Source organism: Jaculus jaculus, chromosome 1 (genome assembly GCF_020740685.1).
Source record: "Jaculus jaculus isolate mJacJac1 chromosome 1, mJacJac1.mat.Y.cur, whole genome shotgun sequence".
Taxonomy (NCBI): Eukaryota; Metazoa; Chordata; class Mammalia; order Rodentia; family Dipodidae; genus Jaculus; species Jaculus jaculus.
In genome coordinates, this window is record NC_059102.1 from 21,928,381 (window position 1) to 21,953,868 (window position 25,488).

General features: G+C 45.5%; 1 protein-coding gene across 8 annotated transcripts in view; it reads right to left on the minus strand.

Annotated features, from left to right (window-relative positions):
* The window catches only part of Acsl5 (acyl-CoA synthetase long chain family member 5), a 53,518-nt gene extending 33,329 nt beyond the window's left edge, over positions 1-20,189 (minus strand). The window contains exons 1-3 of one of the 8 annotated variants that reach the window (XM_045157165.1): positions 19,761-19,897; positions 18,115-18,244; positions 518-702 (exon numbers count right to left, since the gene is read on the minus strand). In XM_045157165.1, coding sequence (XP_045013100.1) covers positions 518-673 — 156 coding nt within the window. In that variant the 5' untranslated portion in view covers positions 674-702; positions 18,115-18,244; positions 19,761-19,897. Of the gene's footprint in view, positions 1-517; positions 703-897; positions 1,098-18,114; positions 18,245-19,760 lie in introns of those variants that run through there. The other 7 variants (XM_045157170.1, XM_045157187.1, XM_045157175.1 and 4 more) reach the window with 7 other exon arrangements.
* Positions 20,190-25,488: the final 5,299 nt, after the last annotated feature.

Here is a 25,488-nt window from a genome sequence, read left to right on the forward strand (position 1 = left end):
GAGTCCAGTCCAACTTCCACCAGTGTCACAAATTAATACTGACTGAAGCTAGGACAGCACTCAAGAAAAGGACTTCTTTATCATCCTTAGACCCTGAGTAATTTCTATAAAAATGTACCAACTCTCATCTGGATCAGCGGCCGGCAACGTTTTTCTCTAGGCAGCTAGATGGTAAATATTTTAGTGTTCCTGGTGCGTACATAAGCTGACCTTTAAAACTGTTTTTATCCTTTTAAAAATGTGAAAACTATTATTAGTTTGCTAGCTGTACAAAAAAAAAAAAAAAGCAGTAGTTTGCCAGCCCTTGATCTAAATGACTGGCATCTTATGAACAAGTGGTGGTTTCATTTTGTTACAAAGGAAATGTGCTAGGAAAAAAAATGTAAATTCATAGACTGTTGATCAGTAACCTGAAAGCTTTTGTGCCAAGCTCCTTCCCCTTCATTAGTTACTCCAGGATTTGACTGTCATTTATATTCCATCAAGGCCGACAGACTGAAGATGGCTGGAAAATTACCTCAATTCCCACTGACTGCTGGTCCAGGTTAATGGGAGGTAGGACTGGCTGAGGTCTGTTGATCAGCCACAGGAAGATGGCAGTCCCAAACGTCAGGAGGCAGACCAGGGCCGGGGTTGGAAGTGGGGAAAACAAGAAGTTAAAAATAAAAAGCATCTTTGGAAATAGCAACCAGAAATTCAGACCTTTAAAAAAAAACACAGAGAGAGAGAGAGAAAAAAAAGTTAGAGGAAGTAGTCATATATATATTTTTTTTTACTCAATAGTTTTGTTTATAGAAACACACACACACACACACACACACACACACACACACACACACACACACACACGCCCTCCAAATAGGGCAGGACCTCTCTAGAATTAATTCCACTGTTTACCTTAGCAATGTTGAAAATAATGGAACGCGTTCTCCACCCAGGCCACTTGACCGTCCTCGCACAAGGCGGAAAGGATCAAAGGAGACAAGTTAATCATTTCCCAGACAATTATAAGAACCCACTGCCTTTTCCTGTGGCCCACAGAGACTAGGAGAAGGCTCAGGGACCTGACAGACTCTGCTGGGGAGGGCGCATCAGCAATCCCCCCTGCTCGGGCTCAGGGACTGAGGGACGCTTCCGGCTGGACTTTCCTGGTATAAGCCAAACAGAAGAGGAGCGCTCTGGAGCGTGACGTCATAGGTTTCAGAAATCAATCACTGTGCACGGGAACTTCCTGCCGGCCAGATAGACCTTGCTCATTGCTTTCTTTTCCAGAGCACGTGGACAGTCGCCCAGGCGAACAGCATTTCAACTGCTGTGTCTGATGTCATGTCCTCTAGGGAGTCTGAGTATCACTTTACCCTAACACAAATGTTAGCTGGGGATGCAGAGAGGATGTTGCAGAACGTTCTCAGCACACAGCAAACACTGAGGATTTAGGCCAGGGAACTAATGTCATCAGAGCTTCTAGCCACATTCGGCTCTCGACTTGTCTAGTAGTAGGAAGGGCTCACTTGGGGGTGTGGACCCCAGAAACATACCCTCGGCGAAGCCATTGTTTCCATCACGTACCACATAGCTTTAAGACTTGGTGAGGACAATAATAGCAGCCAACGGGTCCTTACGGTGCCGAGCCCTGCCCTACGCACCTGGCTTATGTGAGTACTGGGGAATTGAACCTGGGTCCTTAGGCTTCGCTGGCAAGCACCTTAACTGCTAAGCCATCTCTCTAGCCTGACTCAGTTAATTTGACCCAGTCAATTCACATAGGAGGAAAAAAAAAAGAAAGAAAAATAGATGTGGGGCGTGGTGGTAGTGGTCCACGCCTTTAATTCCAGCACTCAGGAGGCAGAGGAGAACTCAGGAGGATTGCCTTGAGTTCGAGGCCACCCTGAGACTACATAGTGAACTCCAGGTCAGCCTGGGCTAGAGTGAGACCCTACCTCGAAAAACCAAAAAGAAAGAAGATCCCAAGGGTAAAGTGACTTGCAAGTTCACACAAGATTTCCCATTGCTGCTTCTCTATGAAAAGCTACAAATTTGGGGCTGGAGAGATGGCTTAGCGGTTAAGGCGCTTGCCTGCAAAGCCAAAGGACCTCAGTTCGATTCACCAGTACCCACATAAGCCAGACGCACAAGGTGGTGCATGGATCTGGGGTTCATTTGCAGTGGCTGGAATCCCTGGAGCACCCATTCCCTCTCTCCCTCTCTCAAATAAATAAATGAAAATATTTTTTTAAAAAAGCTACAAATTTACACTCATTTTTTCTTCTAGTTCACATCACAAGGTTCAAGGAGTCTAAATATCTAGCACCTTACACATGACAGCAAAAGAAGAAGAAGTCATATATCTCCATTCTTCAATGTTGACCGCGGCACTTGACAGAACAGCATCTTAGAGTTGAGGCCGGACGATCCTACTCAAAGTCAAGGGAGCAGAACAGTCCTCATAAAAAGTTTCATCAAATTAAGATCTTGGCTACCCTTAGAGCTCCAGGGTGGCTGTGGTGGGTTGGCACCCGAACTGTCTCCATTACATCCTAGCTCAAAAATGGCATGAGACAGGAATTTGGTGTGGGGGCAGGAGCAACCACAAGACCATGCATTTGCCCCTTGCTTAGTTATTCCTCCCTGAGGGCAGAATGACCCCCTTTGCATTTTACAGAAGAACAAATGGACTTCCAGAGACTGAGATGATCGTCCCCAACCCCTTATTTCCTTTCCCATTGCATGCAGGGTACAAAGAGAAGACAAAAGACAAACACACGCCAGACCTAACAGTGCTAAGGTAATACCTTGGCAATCTGAGGTTTCTGGAACCCAACTGGGTGAGTGCCTGGGCTAGTATGGCCAGTGGCATTCCGGGAGACAAAAGTATGCAAGAGCCAGCCAGATAGGACAGCATTTTGGGGAGATCCATTTCAACACAGGCGGGGAAAGGGGAAGGTCCCAGGAAGAATTGTGACATTGACAGCAAGAGGCAAGCCAATGTTAAGAAGTGGGCTAGGTGTCCCCTCCCTTCCTAGGCTGGGCTACTTGCTGCCAGGCTAGGCCAAATCTTATCACTGGGCGTCCTCCCCCACGCTACACTCACCTTGCAGATGAATAGATCTTACCTGACCTCCTTGACTAGGGGAACAAGTTGTGGCCCTGAGGATCTTTCCCTCTCATCCACATGGCAGATTTGTGGTCTAATGGGAGTTTTCCCAACACTGTCTTCAAGTCACAGTCTAAAGGTTTCTGCTCAGTGGGTGGTGGTATGGAGGTGAGAGGGGAGAGAAGGTGAATAGCCTGGCAGGTAATCCAGTGGCAGAAAGGGGATGAGGGGATCCTTGCTGAGTCTCAATAGTCTCAAGGGGCAAATACTGTTGACCACAGCTGATTGTTACCACATAGTCACATGGGTCCAGTGTCACCAGCTGTCAGGTCCCCCCTCCCTTGGATAACTCAGAAGACTGGAAATGATAAAATCTCAGCTTTACCTAGAAGTAAATGAGAACACATCTTCTACTTTAACTTGGACCATGGTCTGTTTATACTTGGCTACTCCTTTTAGATGGGTTGTGGTCAGAGTGCCCACAAGTGAGATGAGACTGATTTAAATTACCCATGAGGGGAAAACAGGCAAATTTTAAGCCCACTATTTTATGAAAATGAACACACCTTGTACTGGCATGGGATTTTGTGGGTAGAAGATACTGAAAGATGCTTTTTTTTTTTTTTTCTAACTGAAATGGCTTACTGCCTCAGCTTGCCACTGCTACCCAAGTGTTCCACACAAGAAGGGTTCGTGGAATTTCAAGTGCTTTCTCCTGGCTGCCTCTACATTATTTTTCCAATTGAGATAAAAGTGCATACAATAGAATTAGCCATTTACAACGTAAAATTCAGCATAAGGTGCTACTTTCACCTCCAGTTAGTTCCAAAGCATTTCAAAAACAAGGGAAATGCATACCCACTAAGCAGTGAGGACCGTCCTTTCCTCTCTCCAGCCCCTAGGGCGGGCACTAATCTGCCTTCTCTTCCTACGGATTGACCCATTCTAAATATTTCATATAAAGAGAATCATATAATGTGTAACTTTTTGTATTTTATATTTTATTTGTTTATTTACCTGACAGATAAAGAGGGGGGAGAGAGAGAGAGAGAGAGAGAGAGAGAGAAAATAGGCATGCCAGGGTCTCCAGCCACTGCAGATGAACTCCAGACACGTGCACCCCCTTGTGCTTCTGGCTAACGTGGGTCCTGGGGAATTGAACCAGGGTCCTTTGGCTTTGTAGGCAAATGCCTTAACAGCTAAGCCATGCCTCCAGCTCATAATGTGTGTAACATTTTTGTGCCTGATTTCTTAACAAAATATTTTCAAGTTTCACCCATATTATAGTATATATAAGTAATTCATTCCATTTTAAGACTGAATACTATTTCATTGCACAGATATATCACATGTGCTCTGTCCATTTACCAGGTGATAGACACCTGGGTTAGTTCTACTTTAGACTATTGTGAATAGGCCTGCGAGCATTAGTATACCAATGTTTAAATAGCTTTTTTTTTTTTAATCTTTTAAAGGCATATGCCCAGGAGAGAAATGACTAAGTCAAATAGCAATTGTATATTTAACTTTCTGAGGAACACTTTCACAGTGGTGTTACCATTTCACATGCAAAACAGCTGGGCTGGAAAGTTCCAGTTTTTAAATATCCTCACAAACTAACAATGATATTTTCTGTTGTTCTTTTGTTTTCCTAACAGCCATCTTAACTGGTATGAAATGATATTTCACTGTGGCTCTGATTTGTAATTACTGAATGACTAATGATGTAAGGTGTCATTTTATGTGTGTATATCTTCTCTGAAGAAATGTCTACCCAGGCCTTCTACTTTTTAATTGAATTATTTGCCATTGTGTGGTAGACTTGTAAGAGGAGTTTTGTGTTATTTTTTAATCTGGCATGTGTGTGTGTGTGTGTGCATGTATGCATGTCCATGTGTATGTGGGTGCCTGCGAAGGACAGAAGTTGATGTTGGATATCTTTCTTGATTACTCCCTTAAGCCCTTTTTGGCTACTTTAGTTAGCCAGTGTGGATCCCTGTCTTTGAAACCTGATCACTAGGACTACAGACAGGCAAGCCCCCACAAACACATGGCATTTACCTGGGTGCTAGGGACTGGAACTTTGGTCTTCACACATACACAACAAACATTTTATCCACTGAACCACCTTCCTAGACCTGCAGAGTTCTTTTTATATCAACACCCTTCCTAGCTCTATGATTGCAGTATTTTCTTCAATTCTGCAGGTTTTTCACTATTGTGATAGTGTCTATTTATTTATTTATTTATTTATTTATTTATTTATTTATTTATTTATGGGAGAGAGAGAGAGAGAGAATGGGCACTCCGGGGCATCTAGTACCACAAACAAATTCCAGATACATGCACCACCTTGTGCATCTGGCTTACATGGGTACTGGAAAATTGAACCTGAGTCCTTAGACTTCACAGGCAAGTGCCTTAACTGGTAAGCCATCTCTCCAGTACAACAGTGTCCCTTTAAGTGCACACTACAATCACACATACACACACACGCACATATACATATGCACACTCACACACATTTTAAGCTTTGATGTTAACACTAGAGGGGATTTGCAATCACCAGGATCTGAAAGTAAGATTCTCAGGTTATATCATTACTGGATGAGCATAGAATCTGTGGACACTGAATATGGCCACATAAGCTCAAATAAATTAGGGGAGAAGCCACCATCCCCCTGTCATGGCCCCTGTGTGATTCAAATTTCAGTGTTAGTTCTGTCCCTCCACAAAAGCGCTTTCAGGCAGTAGGTGTGATAGCATTTCTTCCTCCTTTTTTTTGGTTTTTCAAGGTAGGGTCTCACTTTAGCCCAGGCTGACCTGGAATTCTCAGGGTGATCTTGAATTCATGGCGATCCTCCTACCTCTGCCTCCTGAGTGCTGGGATTAAAGGCGTGCACCACCATGCCCAGCTCTTCCTCCTTTTTTTATATTTATATTTTTATTTATTTATTTATTTGACAGAGAAAGAGAGGGAAGAGAGAGAGAGAACAGGTGTGCCAGGGCCTCCATCGCCTTGTGCATCTGGCTACCCCGGGTCCTGGGGAATTGAACCTGTGTCCTTTGGCTTTGCAGGCAAATACCTAAACTGCTAAGCCATCCCTCCAGCCTTCTTCCTTTTTTTTTTTTTTTTTTTCTTCTTTTTAGTTTTTTGAGGTAGGGTTCCACTCCAGTGCAGGCTGACCTGGAATTCACTATGCAGTCTCAGCAGACATGTGGCAGTGGAAAGAGAAGATGAAAGAGCTGTGTCACAGCATGTCTGGGAGACCCCGCTCCAGATCATCACCTTACACTTGGCTGAGCAAGCCACAGTACACATGAACAGTGCTAAGCGGAAACATCCTCTGCTTTTGGACATGATGATAGCAAAATGCCTTTGACCCATTTCCAACAAGAGCCATTTGTCCAGGTCCTTGCCTGCTGTGTGGCTCGGATAGCCATGGCCACAATCACTGATTTCCTACCTCCTCACATGTTTCATGTCCAAGGTCTGCCTTCCCACTTCGATGCAAACTTGTTAGATCAATGCTAGTGTCAATGTGGCAATCAGTGTATTTTTAGCTTGGGTTTTGTCCCTTTTGTGGATTTATGGTAGTATTTCTTCATTAAATCTCATTTTCTTTCTATAAGGCCTCTAATGGCCTTCAAGTGTGTTTATAGTTGAAAATAGTTTTGTTTTCTTGATAGTCACTTTCTTCTAAAAGATTTTACCTTTTAAGTATGTGTGTGTGTGTGATGTGTGCGTGTGTGGACATGTGTGTGTCTGGGCACCTCAGGATGGTTGTCCTCTCCTTCTACCTCTATCAAGGCAGGCAGAGTCTTCCTGGTTGTTTCTGCCACTGCCATGGGCCGGTCTAACTGTCCTTCAAGCTTCTGGATTCTCCTGGCTCTGCTGTCCATTGCTCTAGACCTGTTGGGATGATAGATGTAGGCGACACTTTGCATCTAGATTTTTCTTGGATGCTTAGGAATTAAACTCAGGCTGGGAGGCTAACAAGAAAACACCTTTAACTGTTGAACCATCTCCCTCACCCCAAAGATTATAATTTTACCATGCAAGTTTTAAACTACAGAAAATTTATATTTATCCAAATACAAATAACTTTTAAAATGAAGTAACGATTGGACTTGTGCTATTTGTGCCCCACTCCGGAGCCTAGCCTCGTAGCCCCTTCGCCCCTCAGAACGTGTGTCCGTGCTCCTCCCTTGGGTTTTGTTTGTTTGTTCGTTCTGTTTTGTTTTGCAAGGTAGGGTCTCACTCTAGCCCAGGCTGATCTGGAATTCACTATGTAGACTCAGGTGGTCTTCTCTTTGCTTGTAACATTCTTTCTCATACCTTACCGGACAGCAAATTTGCTCATAGTCCAGACACACCTCAGATGCCATTCTCTAGAGGCCGGCTCCCTGCTGCTCTCTCTGTCAGTCAAGGACCAGGCTTTCTCTATTCTAGGACACTGGCTACTATCTGAAATAGTTCCACTCCCTTATGACCCATTGTCCCTCCTGAACTGATGTCCTCCGTGGAACAAGATTGTTGTTTTGTCTCCTGTTGGGCCTCCCATGTTCACAGTATCCCTGGAACCTAGTAAACTTCAATAACTGGTTGTTGAATCAGTAACTAGTTTTTTTTGGCTTAGAATTATCAGTTCCAAGCTATTTTACCAAAAGTCACTCTGACCAGGAATTGTGGCACACATCTATAATCCTTGCATTTAGGAAACTGATGCAGGAGGATGGCATGTTTGAGATCAGCCTGGACTACATGAGGTGGAGGCTAATAGGCTGGGTTGCATAGTGAGACTGTCCAACAAGAAAGAAAGGAAGAGGGCTGGAGAGATGGCTTAGCGGTTAAGCGCTTGCCTGTGAAGCCTAAGGACCCCGGTTCGAGGCTCGGTTCCCCAGGTCCCACGTTAGCCAGATGCACAAGGGGGCGCACGCGTCTGGAGTTCATTTGCAGAGGCTGGAAGCCCTGGCGCGCCCATTCTCTCTCTCTCCCTCTATCTGTCTTTCTCTCTGTGTCTGTCGCTCTCAAATAAATAAATAAAAAATTAAAAAAGAAAGAAAGAAAGAAAGAAAGAAAGATAGATAGATAGATAGATAGATACATAGATACATAGATACATAGATACATAGATAGATAGATAGATTACTGGCCACCCTTATAATGAGTCCTCACACATCAATATTTTGGTGAGGTGATAAGTTTGAGGGGTACATGGTGAAAAGAGTGTGTCTCTATTGCACATCAAAGGTCATTTAGGACAGGGTCTCTTCTCCCAGAGTCAGGAACTGGAATGAACTGTATTATAACATGTGTTTTCTGTCTAGCCAAGAAACAAATCATTGTGTTCCTTTGGTTTCAGGAATTGTAAAGGTAGTAAGGGAAATGATTTGCTTTTTATGCCCAGAGGACTAATTATTTTCTAAGTAATAATAAATATAAATTTCAACTATAAGCTTAAAAGAATCTGCCTTCTAGAGAATGGCACAGGTTCATTTGTCTTTAATTGGATCCTCTGTTCTTTTGCATGTATGGACTTATCCTGTGGTGACAGAAAGCTCATTAGCAGGAAGCCAGAATCCCTCAAGTTCTCATACCCAAGTAGTTAACACATTCTTCCATACTACGGTGTGCTTACCCTCTCCTAGAGACTGCCACATGACTTTAGGACTCCTAATGACTGCACAGGGGCTGGTGAGTTACTTGGGAGGCTGTGTACAAAAGATCTGCTTTATGAGCTGGCCTTTCCATGTCCAAACCAGCAGCCTCCGTTGTTATTTTCCCATAAACTCCCGCCACCCTCAGCTTGAGGCCTCCTCCTCAGCTCTTCACCACAGAGTCTGTATTTCTAGATAGTGCAATGGCAGAAGATCAGTAGGGCACTGCAAGCCAACAGCAGTCGAGGTACCAAAATCAGCATACAAAGTCAATAGCTTTTCTATGTTTCATAGAAGCAGGTAGCATGGAAACCATGAAGATTCATATAAGAATATAAGAACTCATGAAGATGATATTAAAAAGTTTAGATCTAAGACAAAAGGCAGCTTAAAAGCTGGAAAATATTCCTGAAATCTCCTTAAATTATCTATATATTTAAGGCAATCCTAACTAAAATCAACAGAGTTTTCAAGGGAACTAAATAGCAACATGTTTACTCTCAAATAATAAATACAATATTAAAAAATAAAACTCACAGTGTTAAAGCAATCTTGAATTATAATAAGAATTGAGTAGGTAGCAAATAGGTTAACATGACCAAATATGAAATTTTACTATAAAACTTTCCTATGAGTCATGAATATACAAGTCTATTTAATAAAATAATAAAATAACCATAAAATATACTCAGTAAATGCTATAATCACATAGTAAATTGTATTTCAAATCAAAATACATTTATTTGACTTATAATATATGTGGTAACTGGCCAGCAATTCAGGGAGAGAATATAAAGTTGATTAGTGTTTTACTCCAACATAAATTATTGGAGACATAGCAAAGACTTAAAATATAAGACAGTAAAAACAAGGCTGGAGAGATGGCTTAGTGATTAAGGCATTTTCCTGTAAAGCCCAAGGATCCCTGGTTTGATTCTCCAGGACCCATGTAAGCCAGATGCACAAGGGGGTGCATGCATCTGGAGTTCCCTTGCAGTGGCTGGAGTCCCTGGTATTCCCATTGTCTCTCTCTCTCCCAATATCTCTTTCTCTCTCAAATAAATAAATAAATAAAAATTTTTTAAATGTTAAAAAATAAAACAATAGGGCTGGAGAGATGGCTTAGCAGTTAAGCGCTTGCCTGTGAAGCCTAAGGACCCCAGTTCGAGGCTCTGTTCCCCAGGTCCCACGTTAGCCAGATGCACAAGGGGGCGCACGCGTCTGGAGTTCGTTTGCAGAGGCTGGAAGCCCTGGCGCGCCCATTCTCTCTCTCTCCCTCTACCTGTCTTTCTCTTTGTGTCTGTCGCTCTCAAATAAATAAATAAATAATTTAAAAAAAATAAAAATAAAAAATAAAACAATGAAAAACATAAGAATATCTGGCAGAAAAATGTGAAAAAAGATTGGTTTATAAGGATGGTGTGGAGAAGACTCGAGATAGACATATAAACTACAACCTAGAAATGGTAAGACAAGTGTGATTATAGAAAACTTTAAAAAAAAATTTTTCATTTATTTATTTGCAAGCAGAGAGAGAGATAGAGAAAGGAAGAGAGAATGGGTACATCAGGGCTTCTAGCCTCTGCAAATGAACTCCAGATGCATGCACCAATTTGTGCATCTGGCTTTCACTGGGAAATTGGACCCAGGTTGTTAAGCTTTGGAGGCCAGCACTTTAACCATTGAGCAATGTGTTCAACCCCAGAAAACTATTTTTAACAAGTATGTGCCCTGCAGAAAAGATACCAAAGACAAAGTTGAACGATAAACTGGGGAACATATCAAACAGTCCAAAGAGGCAAAGATCCAATTTCCTCCATAAGAAACAAGTCTAAGTCAATTAAAAACAAACTACAAACCAATGATACAAAGTCAGGGAGCAAAACCAAACACTTCAAGCCACACAGATTACTTAAAGTTCGGGCAGGATGTCATTCAGCTTCATTTCTACCTTTCTAAAAATGCCCGTGTAAAGGCTCTTGCCTTTCCCCCACCCATGAGAGCAGCAGAGATGACACACTGCAACATGGGCATTAATCGCAGAAAGTAAACGTGGTGCAGTATCTTGAGATATGCCCGTTGCCCTCTGATATGATTTAACTGTTTTTCCTTTGACCTGATAATTCTACCGTCACCTTGCTCTGTGAAAACACATTGGCCCAATGAAGTGCATCACAAATGCAGCATAAAGTATTGATTAAGGGCTTGAGCCCTTGAGCCAGTTTATTTCAGTTAATCCCTGCTTGATTAGCTTTTCTGTGACCTGAGGCAGGTCACAAAATTTATACTTTGTGTAGCTTCTTGTCTGTAAAATGGCAACAGGAAAGACCCCCGTAAGGCTGTGACCACGGTTTAAAGGGTGGTGGGCAGTGTTGTGAATGATGCCTACCACATCATCCCAGGTCTAAAGTATGTTCAATGTCACTGAAGCTGTAGGATTGTTTCCAGCACAAGAGCTCACAGAAGTATGTCTGTGGAGGTGGCTGACAAAAGAAACGACGGCACTTCCACACAACGGATGTCTTGGCAGGCAAGTGGATCTGCTGTGAAAACAGTTTCATGATCTGTTGCTAGGTAGAAAATACACATGTGCTATTGTGCAGTTTGTTTCTAAGTGTGATCAATGTGCTTCTGAAGGGATCTTTTTTATGGGCAGAGGCAGATGGAAGACAAGAAATGAAAATGAGTTTCCAACAAAGTTTTGGCTATTCTTATTCAGTTAAAATGTACTAAATGACCTGACAATGTGTCAGGTGTCAGTCTTGATGTGAAAATCCTGCCCTTATGAGAGTGTTACTGTTATTTTGTTGTTGTTGCTGCTGTTGTTGGGGCTGTTTTTGAGATAGAATCTCACTATGTAGCCCAGGCTAGTCTTGAACTCACAAACATCTTTTCTGTGCTGGAATTACAGGCATGTACCACCACACCCAGCTAAGTGGAATTGTTTGCTTTTGAAAAGTTGGATGATAAGCTTGAACAGTCACTAGATGATTATAGTACTGTGGAGCAATGGCAATGAAAAGAGAGCAAGCACAAGGGACAAGGAGAAACAGAGGTGGAGGTCAGAATAGCTCTTACGGGAAGGTAACACTTGATCGTGTGTGTTGCTCAGCCTGTAGTATGTATTTCACTTTGCTTACCGAACAACGGTATTTACAACTCCATATTGTCACACCTCTGACTCACGCAGATAATATCGAAGGCTTAATTCCCTAAACTGGCCCATTTCATGCGAACACCCCCAGGGAAACGCCCCAACCTTTCTGCCAGTGCAGCAACTCCCCCCTTCACCACCACAACCACCAGTGCCTTCAACATAGGGCCCTTTCTAGGGCCTTCCTTGTACAAAGTGCATCTTCGCCACTGAGCAATCCTGAACAGCAGCTCTGGGGGTGGAAAGCCTTTTCAGTCACCTCTCCAACAGATAAGGAACCGGAACAAAGGTGAAGTTGAAATTACAGGGCCAAAGGAGCTGCGACTAGGCATCTTCCAACATTTATTCCAAGTGGCCAAGCAGATCCTGACCTATGAGCCTGTAGATACGTTCCCAGCTACTCTTCAGCGCTCAGGCCCTCAAGCCACAGCCTCACATTAGCCACATGACTGGCACAGGCTCTCTCCTCGCTCTGAGACCTACTCCCAGATACTGTGAGAGAAACACACAGCACACACCCACGCGCACACATGCGCGTATGTGAGGGATGTCCCCAGGCAGTCAGGAAGATGGCAGTTTATTGTCACCGCAAATATTACTGGGACAAACTAGGGGAGTGGCTTTACCAGTGCGAGCCCTATGAAGATCCCAGGAGGTGGCTGAAGAGTGATTTCCAGAGCATGGAGTCACTTTGCTTGTTTAAATAAGTAAAAAGGAAAAAAAAAAAAAAAAGCTAAGTAATATTACCCTCCTACTCCCTTTCTACATTCCTAACCTAGTGACTTGGGTGTGTCCACAGCTCTGGCTTGTAAGACGGCCAGGTGAGAAAGGGTGAGATTAAGGCTTGGGACAGGTTCTCTGGCCACAGCAAGGACACCATACATGAGTCATTAGGGCTATCAAGAAATACTAACTACAGCTGGGTGTGGTGGCGCACGCCTTTAATTCCAGCACTCAGGAGGCAGAGGTAGGAGGATCGCTGTGAGTTCAAGGCCACCCTGAGACGACAGAGTGAATTCCAGGTCAGCCTGGACTAGTGTGAGACCCTACCTCGAAAAAGCACACACAAAAAATAAAAGAAATACTAACTACAGGAAAAGACATGGGGATCCAGATCTCAGGAGAGCTGTGGGGCAAGGAAACATCTTCTTTGGGTCTGGGTGTCAGCAGACTTCTGTGACTCAGTGGACAGCTCTGTGACAACGGGCCTCCCCATGCTGTGATTATTCCATGAGGCGGTCGCCCTGGACATTGGATCACAGCCCACTCAGTGCAGACCCCGAGGTACAGTGGAAGCCCACAGTGACTATGTCGCCTCCTCCTCTTCAGAGATAGCCAGTGGAGGAAGTGGAGTCCGGTGAAGGAAGCCTGTCGAAGAACTCGGTCCCACAAGGTACCCAATGTGCTCCTGGACTGGAGGGAGGTAGAATCTGCTGAAGCTTTTCTGCAAATGCCACTTGGGGGCTTTCCCCTGTGAGGGACAATACACAACAGCCCAATCTGAACGAGGTCAATGCCATACGCTTGGGTATTTGAGCCCTACTATAGGCCAGGTAACAAGTTCAGCATACAGACAGCACACTTGAACTTCCTAGTCTTGTGAGAGGAAAAGCCAGACTTCCAGAGTGTCGCTCTGCTCTGAGGGGGGTGCACCCTAATGTTGACAGTTCTTGGTAGACACAAGTATGTGTGTAGCAAGTGCAGTGTTTGCCTCTGTATACCTTTGATTGAGCTATGCATTCATTTTTGAAACAGCAAATAAGACTGGGTATAGAGCTTAGTTGATAGAGGGATCGCTTAGCTGTGGGTTCACTCCCCAGTGCGGCGTAAACTGGGTAGAGTGGTGTACACCCGAAGTCTGGGAACTCCGAGGCAGCGGCAGGAGAAGCAGCGGCCCAGTGTCATTGTGCAAACTTGTCTTAGCACAACGACAAAAAAAAAGCAAAGGTCCCGGACCTACGTTTTCGACTGTGTTCCATGAGCCGCGTGAGGAAGAAATATCGGAAGCTGTAGCTTTTCTCCTCTGGTGTGTGAAGAATCTGTCTGACATGAAAACAGGAACCACGTATAGAATAGCTTGTGGGTGAACTTGTGAGGCTGAAGGATGGGCAGGTTGGCATAGGCCAGGGTAGATGAGAGGGCTATACAGAGCACTATAGCCTTAAGGATGTGTGTGATCGTCTAACCCTACCTTTATTGTCAGTGATGTCTTTTTCAATCAAAGATGAGTACCCTATCAAAGAATCCATACAAAAGACCCCAACTCTGATTCCAACCAGAGTCACTGTCACCAAGCCATCCTTCTCTTATCCACCTTCTACCTGGATAAAGGCCTTGTCACATGAATCTCATGAAACTAAGCAGAACTACTAGAAGGGAAGAAGGGCCAAGGTGAGGTTAGATGTGAGCATGGGTGGGGGATATCTAGGGGAGAGAAATAGGGAAAGGTATTTCTAGTGGAGGTAGATGGTTCACTTTTGGTTAAAAAAGAGAAAGAGCCAGGTGTGGTGGTGCACGCCTTTAATCCCAGCACTCAGGAAGCAAGGGGTAGGAGGATACATAGGAGTCTGAGACCAGCCTGGGACTACACAGTGAATTCCAGGTCAGCCTGAGCTGGACCAAGACCCTATCTCAAAAAAAGAAAGAAAGAAAGGAAGGAAGGGAGGAAGGAAGAAAGAAAGAAAGGAAGGGAGGGAAGGAAGGAGGGAAGAAGAGAGGGAGGGAGGGAGGAAGGAAGGGAGGAAGGAAGGAAGAGAAAAGAAAAAAGAAAGAAAGAAGGATGAATGGATGAATGAGACAGTGTCAAGAATTTGGTGTAGGGTTGAAGAGATGGCTTAGCAGTTAAGGAATCTGCCTGAAAAGCCAAAGGACCTCGGTTCAATTCCTCAGGAACCACGTAAGCCAGATGCACAAGCTGGCACATTCATCTGGGATTCATTTGCAGTGGCTGGAGGCCCTGGTTTGCCCATTCTCTCTCTTTCTCTGTGTGTGTGTCTGCCTCTTTCCCTCTCTTGCTCTCTTAAATAAATAAATAAAATAAAATAAAAAAGAATTTGATGTAATCACTAGTCACCAATCAGCTCATTTTTCACAAACTCAGGGGCACTTGTAGTGGCCAGGTGTTAGCCAGTTGAGCCAAGTCATATTTACTATTTAATAAACCCCTTATTAAGTCAAATCTCAAGGGCCTCTTAACCCAGTCCCTTTGGATATTTGTGGAGCCACCCATTGGGTGGTGACAGGAAGTGACAAATCCCACTGGCACTCAGGTCGATACAACCGACCTTGATCTTCTGTGATGCTTCAAACACCTCGCAGACCAACAGCCCCACCCTGTAGAAAACATGGTCAAGGTGAGCACCCTAAGGGCCAGCTCAAGCTCTTTTGCTGACCGATCGAATCCTGAGAGAACAAGTGAAGGAAAACTTATGCCACGAGTCACCTGAATGTGATAAGAGGGTCTGTAAAAAGATAGGCTGGACAAAGGGCTAGGTCCCCATCAGGCCTGTCCGATAAAAGCTGGGTGATGCAAGACGTTGTGAAAGAAGCCTTCGTGTTGGGTTCTCCACAGCCCTCACACTACCTGGCTGCACAACGACAGGAGTCACCAGACACAAAGTAAGAGCAGTGCACTTTCTTGCTAAAACTCCCGTGTCCAGAGGCACACTTCCAAGGCCATTGCTTCTACAGACAGAAGAGCAGTGGCTCTACCACTTGCCACATGTGTGGCCCCAGGGACGGTCTCCTCATGCCACTTGTAATTGGTTTCCCTCAACCATACACAGAAGGGATGCTGGGTACAGAATGTGGCACAGTGGCAAGCACTTGGCAAAGCCCTCAGTAAAGAGTTGTTTTTCTCCCTCTTCTGTGTCCTCAGTCTTTACGTGCTGATCCGTGTCAGATGATCTCTTACGGGATGTTCCAAAACTAAAGATCATAAGCATGGAACTCGGTTGGCTGTTACTTGCAAAGGTCCTAGAAAGTCCTCATTTCTGTTTAAAGATAGCGCTGCTCATTGGAGAAGGCATGGCCTGTCTCTGACCCAGCCTCACTCCTTTCCCTGCATCCTCCCCCAAACCACTTACAACCCTACAGACTTAGAATAGAATGACCCAGGGAGACAGAGAGCTCGGCACTGGCAATACGGGCTGGCTGACCTTCCAAACCCCCAAGAACTCATTTATTTACTCACACACCAGAAATGGACAACCTCGGAAGTGGCCTGCCCTGGGCCAGTGGGAAGGGTGACTGAGAGACTCTGTTGCTGACCTCACAACTCAAGGTCACAGAGGGAGAAACAGACCCAGATGCATTTGCAGCAGAACGTGGCAAGAGCCTGATGGTTGAGGTCACTGCTGCTGGGACTACACCACCCTTGCAGAGGGCTGCCACCTCTGGCTGTACCCAACAGGGTCAGCACATCGGCTGTCCCAAGCGTGAGGCATGGAGAGGGTCATGTGCCCTTAGTCTCTAAAATAATCAAAAGAAAAATAAAACCAAATCCTTGCCTGAGAACTCATCTATCTTGTGGCGGAAGAGAACATTCTTTATTTCTTCATGTTTTATTTTAAGGTGCAACTTACTTAAAAAAAATTTTTAAGTGAACAATTCAATAAGTTTAATATAGTCACAATGTTGAGCCGGGCGCATGCCTTTAATCCCAGCACTTGGGAGGCAGAGGTAGGAGGAGGATCCCTGTGAGTTTGAGGCCACCCTGAGGCTACATAGTGAATTCCAGGTCATCCTGAGCTAGAATGAGACCCTACCTTGAAAAACAAAAAACAAACAAACAAAAAAAAATAGTACATCCATCTATCTCTGTCTGTCTGTCTCACTATCTATTCCAAAACTTTCTAATCCCAAAAGGAAACCCTATGTCCATAAGTCATTCACTCCTACTCTCCCTCCTCCAGCCCCTGGCAATGACCAGTCCGCAGTGTCTCTATGGATTTGAGATGTCAAGATTTTCAAAATATTTAAATTTCTTCAGCTGGTAATTTTTTTTTGTTTTAATAGTTTTACTTATTTATTTGGAAGCAGAGAAGGATAGAAGAGAGACAGAGAGGATGGACATGCCATGCCTCCAGCTTCTGCAAATGTTCATATGCATGTGCCACTGTGATCTAGCTTTATATGGGTACTGGGGACTCAAACCCAGGTCATTAGGCTTTGCAGACAAGGGCCGTAACTGCTGAGCCACCTCTCTAGTACTTCAGCTGCTGGTTCTTTAGCCCATGCACTAAACTAGGCTCATTAGAAAGCAAGGCACAGATCACCTCTGGAACTAAATGAGCCTGAGTTCAGATTCCACATACAACTGTCCATGTTGTACTTTGTGTCTTTATTTCTAAGACTTTCTCTTCTTATCTATAAAAAAAAAAAAAGACTCGGGGCTGGACAGATGGCTTAGCGGTTAAGCACTTGCCTGTAACACCTAAGGACCCCAGTTAGAGGCTTGATTCACCAGGACTCATGTAAGCCAGATGCACAGGTGGCATATGCATCTGGAGTTCTTTTGTAGTGGCTGGAGGCCCTGGCGCACCCATATTATCTCTCTCTCTTTCTGCCTCTTTATCTCTCTGTCTCTCCCAAATAAATAAAAATAAACAAAAAAATTTAAAAAAAAGAATTTGCAGGACTATTTTGTCGACAATAATAAGATAAAACCCCCATAAAATTCTAAGCCTAACCTGTAGAAAACATTCTGGAAAAAATATCAACCAATAACACAGGGGATAAGTATGTTTTGTCCAGTTCACAATACATAAAACTCTTTCCTATTTTATTTCTTTATTTATTTTACAGAGGGAGAGATAAGCAGAGAGAGTGAATGGGTGCACCAGGGCCTCCTAGCCATTGCAAACAAATTCTAGATGCACGTGACACCTTCTGCATCTGGCTTATGTGGATCCTAGGGAATCGAACCTGGGTCCTTTGGCTTTACCAGCAAGCACCTTAACCACTAAGCCATCTCTCCAGCCCATAATTTTTCTTTAGAAATTAAATCACTTAGGAAATTCAGAGGATGGTCAATCCTACCAGTGTGTGGATGAAGAACACATTTATTTGAATTTTAACTTTTTTGCATCACATTGCCTAAAGCTTTGATGCATTTAACATGTGCTTGTTCTGTGACCTTGGGGTAGTTGCTTCACTTTTCTGATGCCGTGAGCTTTCTTTGCCATAAGATGGTGAAACTACCCACCTCAGAAGATTGCCTTGACCACATATGAGTGCCTTCCATGTGCTTGTACTTCCCTGGTTTCATCTTCCTTTTCTTCATTCATAGTTCTCTCTTCTTATTTTACTCCTGTCGTCTTTGAGCTTTTGCCCCACTGCACATATAGCACAGAGGTACAAAGTGGCTCAGTGATGTTGCCGTAGGAGGTCTTTGTTCTAAAACAGTCAGTCAGACCTAGACAATTTGTTCAATTGTCTTGAACATCCTATTTGGTCTGGACAGTATTTTAGAAAATATTTGAATATGTGTACCTGGGTTGTATCTGTTCTGAGTTCTAGCATTCCCACTACCAGTACCTCATTTATTACTAACCATCCACTCTACTCACTTTTCCTCTACGTCCTTGCATTAATGACTCTTATTTATTTATCTATTTACGGTTTTGTCCCGTCTACCTGTGGAGACAGAACATAAGTGGTACTCGGAAAATGACGTTCCAAGATGTATTTTGTATTTCATTGAACTACTTGTCACTTGGAAGGGAGGAATCAAAATCAATTACTTCACTTTCAGGCTGGAGAGATGACTCAGCAGTTAAGGCGCTTGCTTGCAAAGCCTGATGGCCCGGGATTTGATTCCCCAGTATCCAGGGAAAGCCAGATGCACAAAGTGGCACATGGATCTCGAATTCGTTTGCAGTGGCAGGAGGCCGTGGCATGCCTATACTCTCTCTGCTTGTCTCTTTCTCTCTGTCTCTCTTAAATGAATAAATACATGAAAATTTAAAAACAGCAATTACGGGGCTGGAGAGATGGCTTAGCGGTTAAGGCATTTGCCTGCAAAGCCAAAGGATCCCGGTTCAACTCTCCAGGACCCACGTAAGCCAGATGCACAAGGGGACAAATGCATCTGGAGTTTCTTTGCAGTGGATGGAGGCCCTGGTGTGCCTATTCTCTCTTTCAAATAAATAAATAAAATAGCAATTACTCCGCTTTCATTTTTGTGGACCTAACCGATATTTTATTTTATTTTATTTAAGACTCTGACAGTGATAGGACGCCAATCACTCATAAGTCAGAACTTCAGATTCAACCCTACCACTCAGACCAGCGAGGCAACATAGGGTTGATACCCACTCAAGTCCCCAAACCCTGGAGCCCCTTTCCAACGCTCATTCCCTGAAAGCCCCCGAAGGACATCTTAGCTTTAACCTGCAATTAAACTCAACTTCATTCAGAAGCCCCCCCCTGCATCTCCTCCGCCTCCTTCCTCATCTCCTGCCCTCAGACAGAGGCAAAGTCCAATCAAACTATGAGGCAAACCTCCATGCTGCCTCCCAGAGCTGTACCACATGCTCACGTGGACAGAAAAAAAATGGTCCCTGCCTGGGTTCACCTACAGGCCAGAGTCCCATCCATGCCTCTTCTGCCTTCTTGCCCTCCCTGCTCCTGATGTGGGGGTGCGGAGGAGGTGGCCCTGGGGGCCCTCAGGGCAGAGCAGGCATGCACGTGGGACACAGCAAGCTGCAAAGTCCACGTTGCTTGGCTGGGGCTGGGGCTGGGGCGGGGGGGATGGGGAGGGGGACAGGATGGCTCGGTCACACGCTCACAGGACCCCTGGCTGAGTCACTTCCCCCCCCCCCCTCCCCAGCCCGGCCACAGACCCCTTACCCTGCGAGGGGCCAACCGCCTGCCTCGGTGCTTCCAGGGAAAGGAGCTTCCTGGCTCTGAGCTCTTCCCGGCACACGAGCCTGTTCGTCTGTGCGTGTGTCCTCACCCCCAGTTCCTCCGGGGACGGCGTGGCTTCTTGGGAGAGTCCATGGAGGCAGACAGCCTGGCTCGGGGTCCCCCCCTGCTCTGAGCTGCGCCCAGTCACGCCATGGTCAGGCTTGCTAACGTGCCGGGGCTCCCGGGCTGCACTTCCTGGTTTTTCTTGCACAACTGAAAGTGGAAGCGTTTCTGAGCTGCAGGAGGGAAGCCGCCCCGGGCGTCGCTGGCTGGCTCTCGGAGCCTCGAACCCCCAGCCCCTAGGGGCCGGGACCTGAGCCCGCCTGCCCGAGCCCCGTGCGCGCCGCTGCCCCGGCTGCTGTGGCTCTCCACCACCGCGACACCCCCAAAACGCAGACGACCTGAGCGGCTGCCGCCTCCCTCCCTCGGCTCGCTGCTGTCAGGGAGGCGGAGATGACGTTGCTCCCTGCAAGATTCACAGGACAGGAAAGTCCAGCTAGAGGAACCTCCGCCCTCGGGCCCATCTTGACAACTGTCACCCTGCGTCCTCCAAGCAGCCCCTCTCCCAGGCTCACAGAACGGCCTGCCTCCCACAAAGCACTCGGAGCCATCGCAGTGAACAAACAAACAAACCGAGATCGGACAGAAGGTGTGCCACGAAAATGACATGCTTCCCTTACCGCTGACACATCGGCCTCCCCCATCTCCAAGTTTAAATTGAAATCGTATTCTGCGCCCCCTCCCCCAAACACCCACCCAGTCATTCCTCACAATTACCAGGGTCCCTGGCTGTCTCTTTGATCACTTAAGGCTGTCGTCTCAGGGGATAAGGGGAGATGCCATTCTTGGATTTGGAAACATTCTGCCCCTTCCCACCTCTCACCCCACACCCCAGCCGTACAGACAGGGCAGAATCAAACAGTGCTTTCCCCCAGCCTGGATCATGCCAAGAAGGCTTACTACAGCTACATTAGAATTCCCTCTGTGGTGCAGAGAACAGGTCCTTAAAATCTCTGGCTAGAAAAGCCAGGGCAAGTGATGTCATACGTTCAGAAAACAACAACAGTGACCCCTGGGTCTCCCCAGAGACCTGTGCGAATGTGAGAGATTGATGTAGGGGGTGGCTGGCAACCCATCTCCCAGGTCATCTGGGGCTGCAGGTGTGCTTAGTGCTGGGTTTTGCTTCAGAGCTCCCCACCAGAGGACAGTGGTAAGGTGGATGTGAAGCCTCAGTGCCCCTAATGCCCCTGGGCTCTTCTCTAATAGCTTGTCTTCCATTCTAGCAAAGGTTCAAGAGACTATATATATATACACACATACATACATACATATATATATATATATATATATATATATATATATATATACACACACACACACACACACATATATTATTCATTTTCTCCAGTTTGACTGTTCAAGTTCCGTACAGTCAGGGTCACCCCTATGTCTCATCGGGGCTGTTTTCTGATCTGATCTATGTGCACAGTAGTGACTCACAAGGTTTTTAGAGAATGAGAGGCTGTTGACATCACACGAAATCGGAGCAGACAATAGAGATAGATTACTGAGGGTTCAAGCCCTGGCCATGCCACCTGCTTAGCTGCGGAGCCCAAGTTTTGCTGTTTAACAACTCAGAGACGCACTGTTCTTCCATGAAATGGGGACTGCGCTCACAGGAGGTGGCAGGCCATAGGACCGTGCCCAGCCCCCCACAGAGTCCCTGCTGGGGTTCCCTTCTTCTCGGTCTAGTGGGAAAACTCTGCTATCACCAACTGATGAATAATAACCTTTCTAAAAGCTTCTGAATGGAAGATGAAGGAAACCCACATCCTTGCTTTATCTTTAATCTGTAAAGGTTTTAAGCCCGTTTCAGTGGAATTAACTTTTTCTTCCATTCTTTTTCCTTTCAGCATTCAGGTGGCTCAATGTTTCCACCCAGTTTTCCGATTTATTTATTTATTTTTTCTCAGCCTCCCACACAGGTAAGCCAAGATTATCACTCTCCCGAAGATAATTTCATGTTATGAAAGACCCGTAGGCAAAGCGAGAATAAATACACATTCCATTTTCTTCTCCTACACCACCATGTTGCTACTACCTCAGATACAAAGCGCGGAGAAGCCAGCTTACCTTGAGAGAACAGTAAGCTGTGGGGTCGAGGAGTTGCTCCTCACACAACTGGCTGTACTTCGTTCAAGCACCACATCCAGCCGCCCCTGCCTTCGCCACAACTCTGAGCTTGGCCACACTTGAAGCCACTGGGTCCTGTCCTGAGATTCTCCTGACAGCTTCCCTGGAACCTTTGGACCTGTCGCAATAGAGAGGCAAAGGTAGAAGTTACCTGTTCAAACACTTGTAGTCACCTCTGACAGAAGTGTAGTATTTGGCAAAAGGTTAAAACAAGAGATTGTTAGGCAATACATTTAGGAGGAGAGAGAAAGGGGCGGAAAAAAGGCAACCATCAGCTGATAGATAACTTTAATGGGACCAAACTTAAAAAAAAAAAAACAAAAAACCCAGACTTCAAGGGAAGGGGAGGCAGCGGCAGAGCTCTGCATCTGTTTTGGACTTGAGATAGCAAAGACCTAGATAATATAACAGAAAAAGTGCTCCTGAAGTTTAGGGGTGAGAGAAAAATAGAGGAGCTGGTAGAATTGGCTCCCGCTATAGCTTAAGGTTTAGATTAAACAAAAGTCCGCATTTGACGATGAGCCTTATAGGAAAGCCAATGGCCTCTTGGGATGTTTCCTAGACAACCGAATGAGCCAAATTGGCCTGAAGTTTAGACAAAGAGGATGCACAATCATGGGCCCAGGCTGAACCACCCACTCCTAGCAAGGCACCCAAAGAAGCAGTGTGGCCGTTGCCTAATGGCTCAGCTCATCCTCCTTCCTCTGTGCACAGAGAAGTTAGCGGTCATCATCCTTTAGTCACAAAGCATTAAGACAACAAGGCATCCTCACTTATCAGGAAGCATGGGTTGAGACGAAAGAGGCCCCGTGGACTGTGTGCAACTCTACTTCACAGGAGAGGTGGATACGACCTTGTCAGGTAGAAGAAGTCAGCCATTCCACACAACCAGGCAGTATTCAACCCATCCCTGAGGTATGGCCATGGGTGCCCACTACTATGTCTTTGTACCTCAAAGGCATTGTCACTGGCAGACTTATAATGTTTGAGTGCTTTCTCTGGACCAGACCTGCAGAAATCCTGAGCAGTACTGCCATAGGTCCCTTCTTATTGTGCTTGGTCAGGTGGCCACTATCAGAATCAGGGGGTGATACCATTTTTTGCTCACTCCCGTGTGGAGTGAGCAGCGCATTAACACAGAAATCTTCTCGAGTCATATTCTCATCCAGGTCTTGTTTACTGACTGATTGACACTCAAAGGCCCTTCCTTAGTGTCATAAAGAAAGGGGTTTCTAAGAAGTATAGGGGGGAAAAAAAGAGATTCAGTTACATGAGAACTGGGAACATGAGTTCTAGTTGGTTGGACCGATGCCAAGTGGTGCTGAGTGGTAACCTGCTGACTGAACACCTGCGAACACCACCCTGGCCAGAGCGCAAGATGCGCCCAGCCAGTCGTTTCCAAACGTGGGTGTCATAACTCCCAAAAGGCAGGTTACAACACAGTGCTCAGGGCCCGTGCCAGGGTTTCTGAATCAGCAGGCTGGAGTTGTGACCCAAGACTTTTCATTTCTAACATGTCAGATGATGGGTGCCACCACTTTGGGGGCCACTCTGGGAGCATCCTTGCTTCAACAGGCTCAGCTACTGAAATGTTGATAGAAGTTCTGGTACCTTGGTTATGTTGACCCCCACAGTTGGGAGGACTGCCTGACAGGGTTGAACTCATTACCTGCTTAAGGAGAGACTGGCCATCTGGCCAAGTACTATTGTATGGCTTTGTTACTGGCTAAGGAGAGACAGCTCCTGTCACCTTTATGCAAATATAGCCCAAAGACACGCAGCATGAGAACTAGGCACCCCAAGTGGGTATGAGTGGGGGTGCACAGGGGACATCAGTGATCTGGCATTCTTCATTACCCTCAGATGGAGACTCCAAAAGGTCAAGCAGCTGGATAAGGTAGGCACTGACTCGGTAAGTCCAGGCCCCAGGCCCCCAGTGCCCTAGCAGACTCTCCATCTCTTGATGAACCACTGTCTTGATGAACCACTGTCTCCTATGGCATTTCTCTTCAAACACCACATGTTAGACAAGGCTTCTAGGCCACACTGTTTGTTCTTCTCTTCCCTCCCACAGCCACATACACTTAGAATGCAGTAATGTAAAAGGGGTGAATTGGGGAGATAGGCCAGTTGGTAAAGTGCTTGCATTATAAGCGTGAGGACTTAAGTTTGATCCCCAGCACTCAGGTAAAAAAATAAAATAAAATAAAGGCAGGAGAGATGACTTATCAGTTAAGGTGTTTGCCTTCAAAGCCAAAGGATCCCAGTTCGATTCTCCAGGACCCACGTAAACCAGATGCACAAGGGGGCGCACGCATCTCGAGTTCATTTGCAGTGGGTAGAGGCCCTGACGTGCCCATTCTTTCCCTCTCTCTTTCTCTCTCTCAATTAAATTAAATTAAATTAAATTAAGAATTTATAAACCCAGACGTGGTAGTATGGAGGAGGCAGAGACAGGAGGATACATGGGACTCACTCACTGGCTACCCAGTCTAGCCTAGTTGGTAAGCTCCAGGCCATTAAGAGAGCCTCTCTCAAACAAGGTGGGTTAGGTAATGGTCATCCTCTGGCCTCCACACATATGCAACACATGCACCTGCACACACACAAACACACACCAACAAAACAAAACAAAACAAAACAAAAATATTTTTGACTTGCTCATCTAAGAAACAGCCCCTAAAAATTGCAAACTTTCATCACTCACATTCACAGACGAAAGAAGTTCCACTGTTGGGCCAATAGTCTCATGTCAAACATGCTCTTCCACATGCTGCTTCGATAGGACAGTGCAGACTCCCTGTTTGAGGAGACAAAGAAGCCACACCTTCAATACACCATAGTTCTAGAATACCAGAGGCTAACATTCCAGTCTTGTAACAGCCTGGAAACAGCCAAGGTCCATCTTGGGAGCTAGCAGTTCTTTCCAATAGACACCAGGTTTTCCCAGGGTTGGCAAGCAGGGAAAGACAATGTGTTCCTACAACTCTGCCTCGTTTATAACTTTTGGGGGGCTGCCTCATCATACCTGTGAGGGTGCACGGAGGCAAACCTTCAGTGGGGTAACAAGAGCCTGGCCCCATGAAGAACACCTTATTTGATGTTCCTGATTAACTCGATGGTAGTTGCAACTGGTCCAGATATGAGGAAGTAGAATGTCAGATGGTCATGTCGCCTCCCGGAGATCCTGTAGCTTGGTGGTTAGGTGGTTCTAGATGTGGGGGTGTGGGGTGGGGAAACATATTTTAGAGAAAAACTTCAGACTATTTTGCAAAACTCAATGATTGACAGCTTGTCCTTGGTGCTCCGTCTTTAAGAAGCAGAGGTGTTGCAGAGAAGGTAGGAGGGGGATGAAACCAGCAGGCACCAAGTGTTAATGTCAGCGTTATTCAGCTGCCCAGGGCCACAAAAACAAGGCAGGGAAGGATGGGAGAGAGGGAGAGAGGGAGGGAGAAAGAGAAGGAAAGAAAGAAGACAA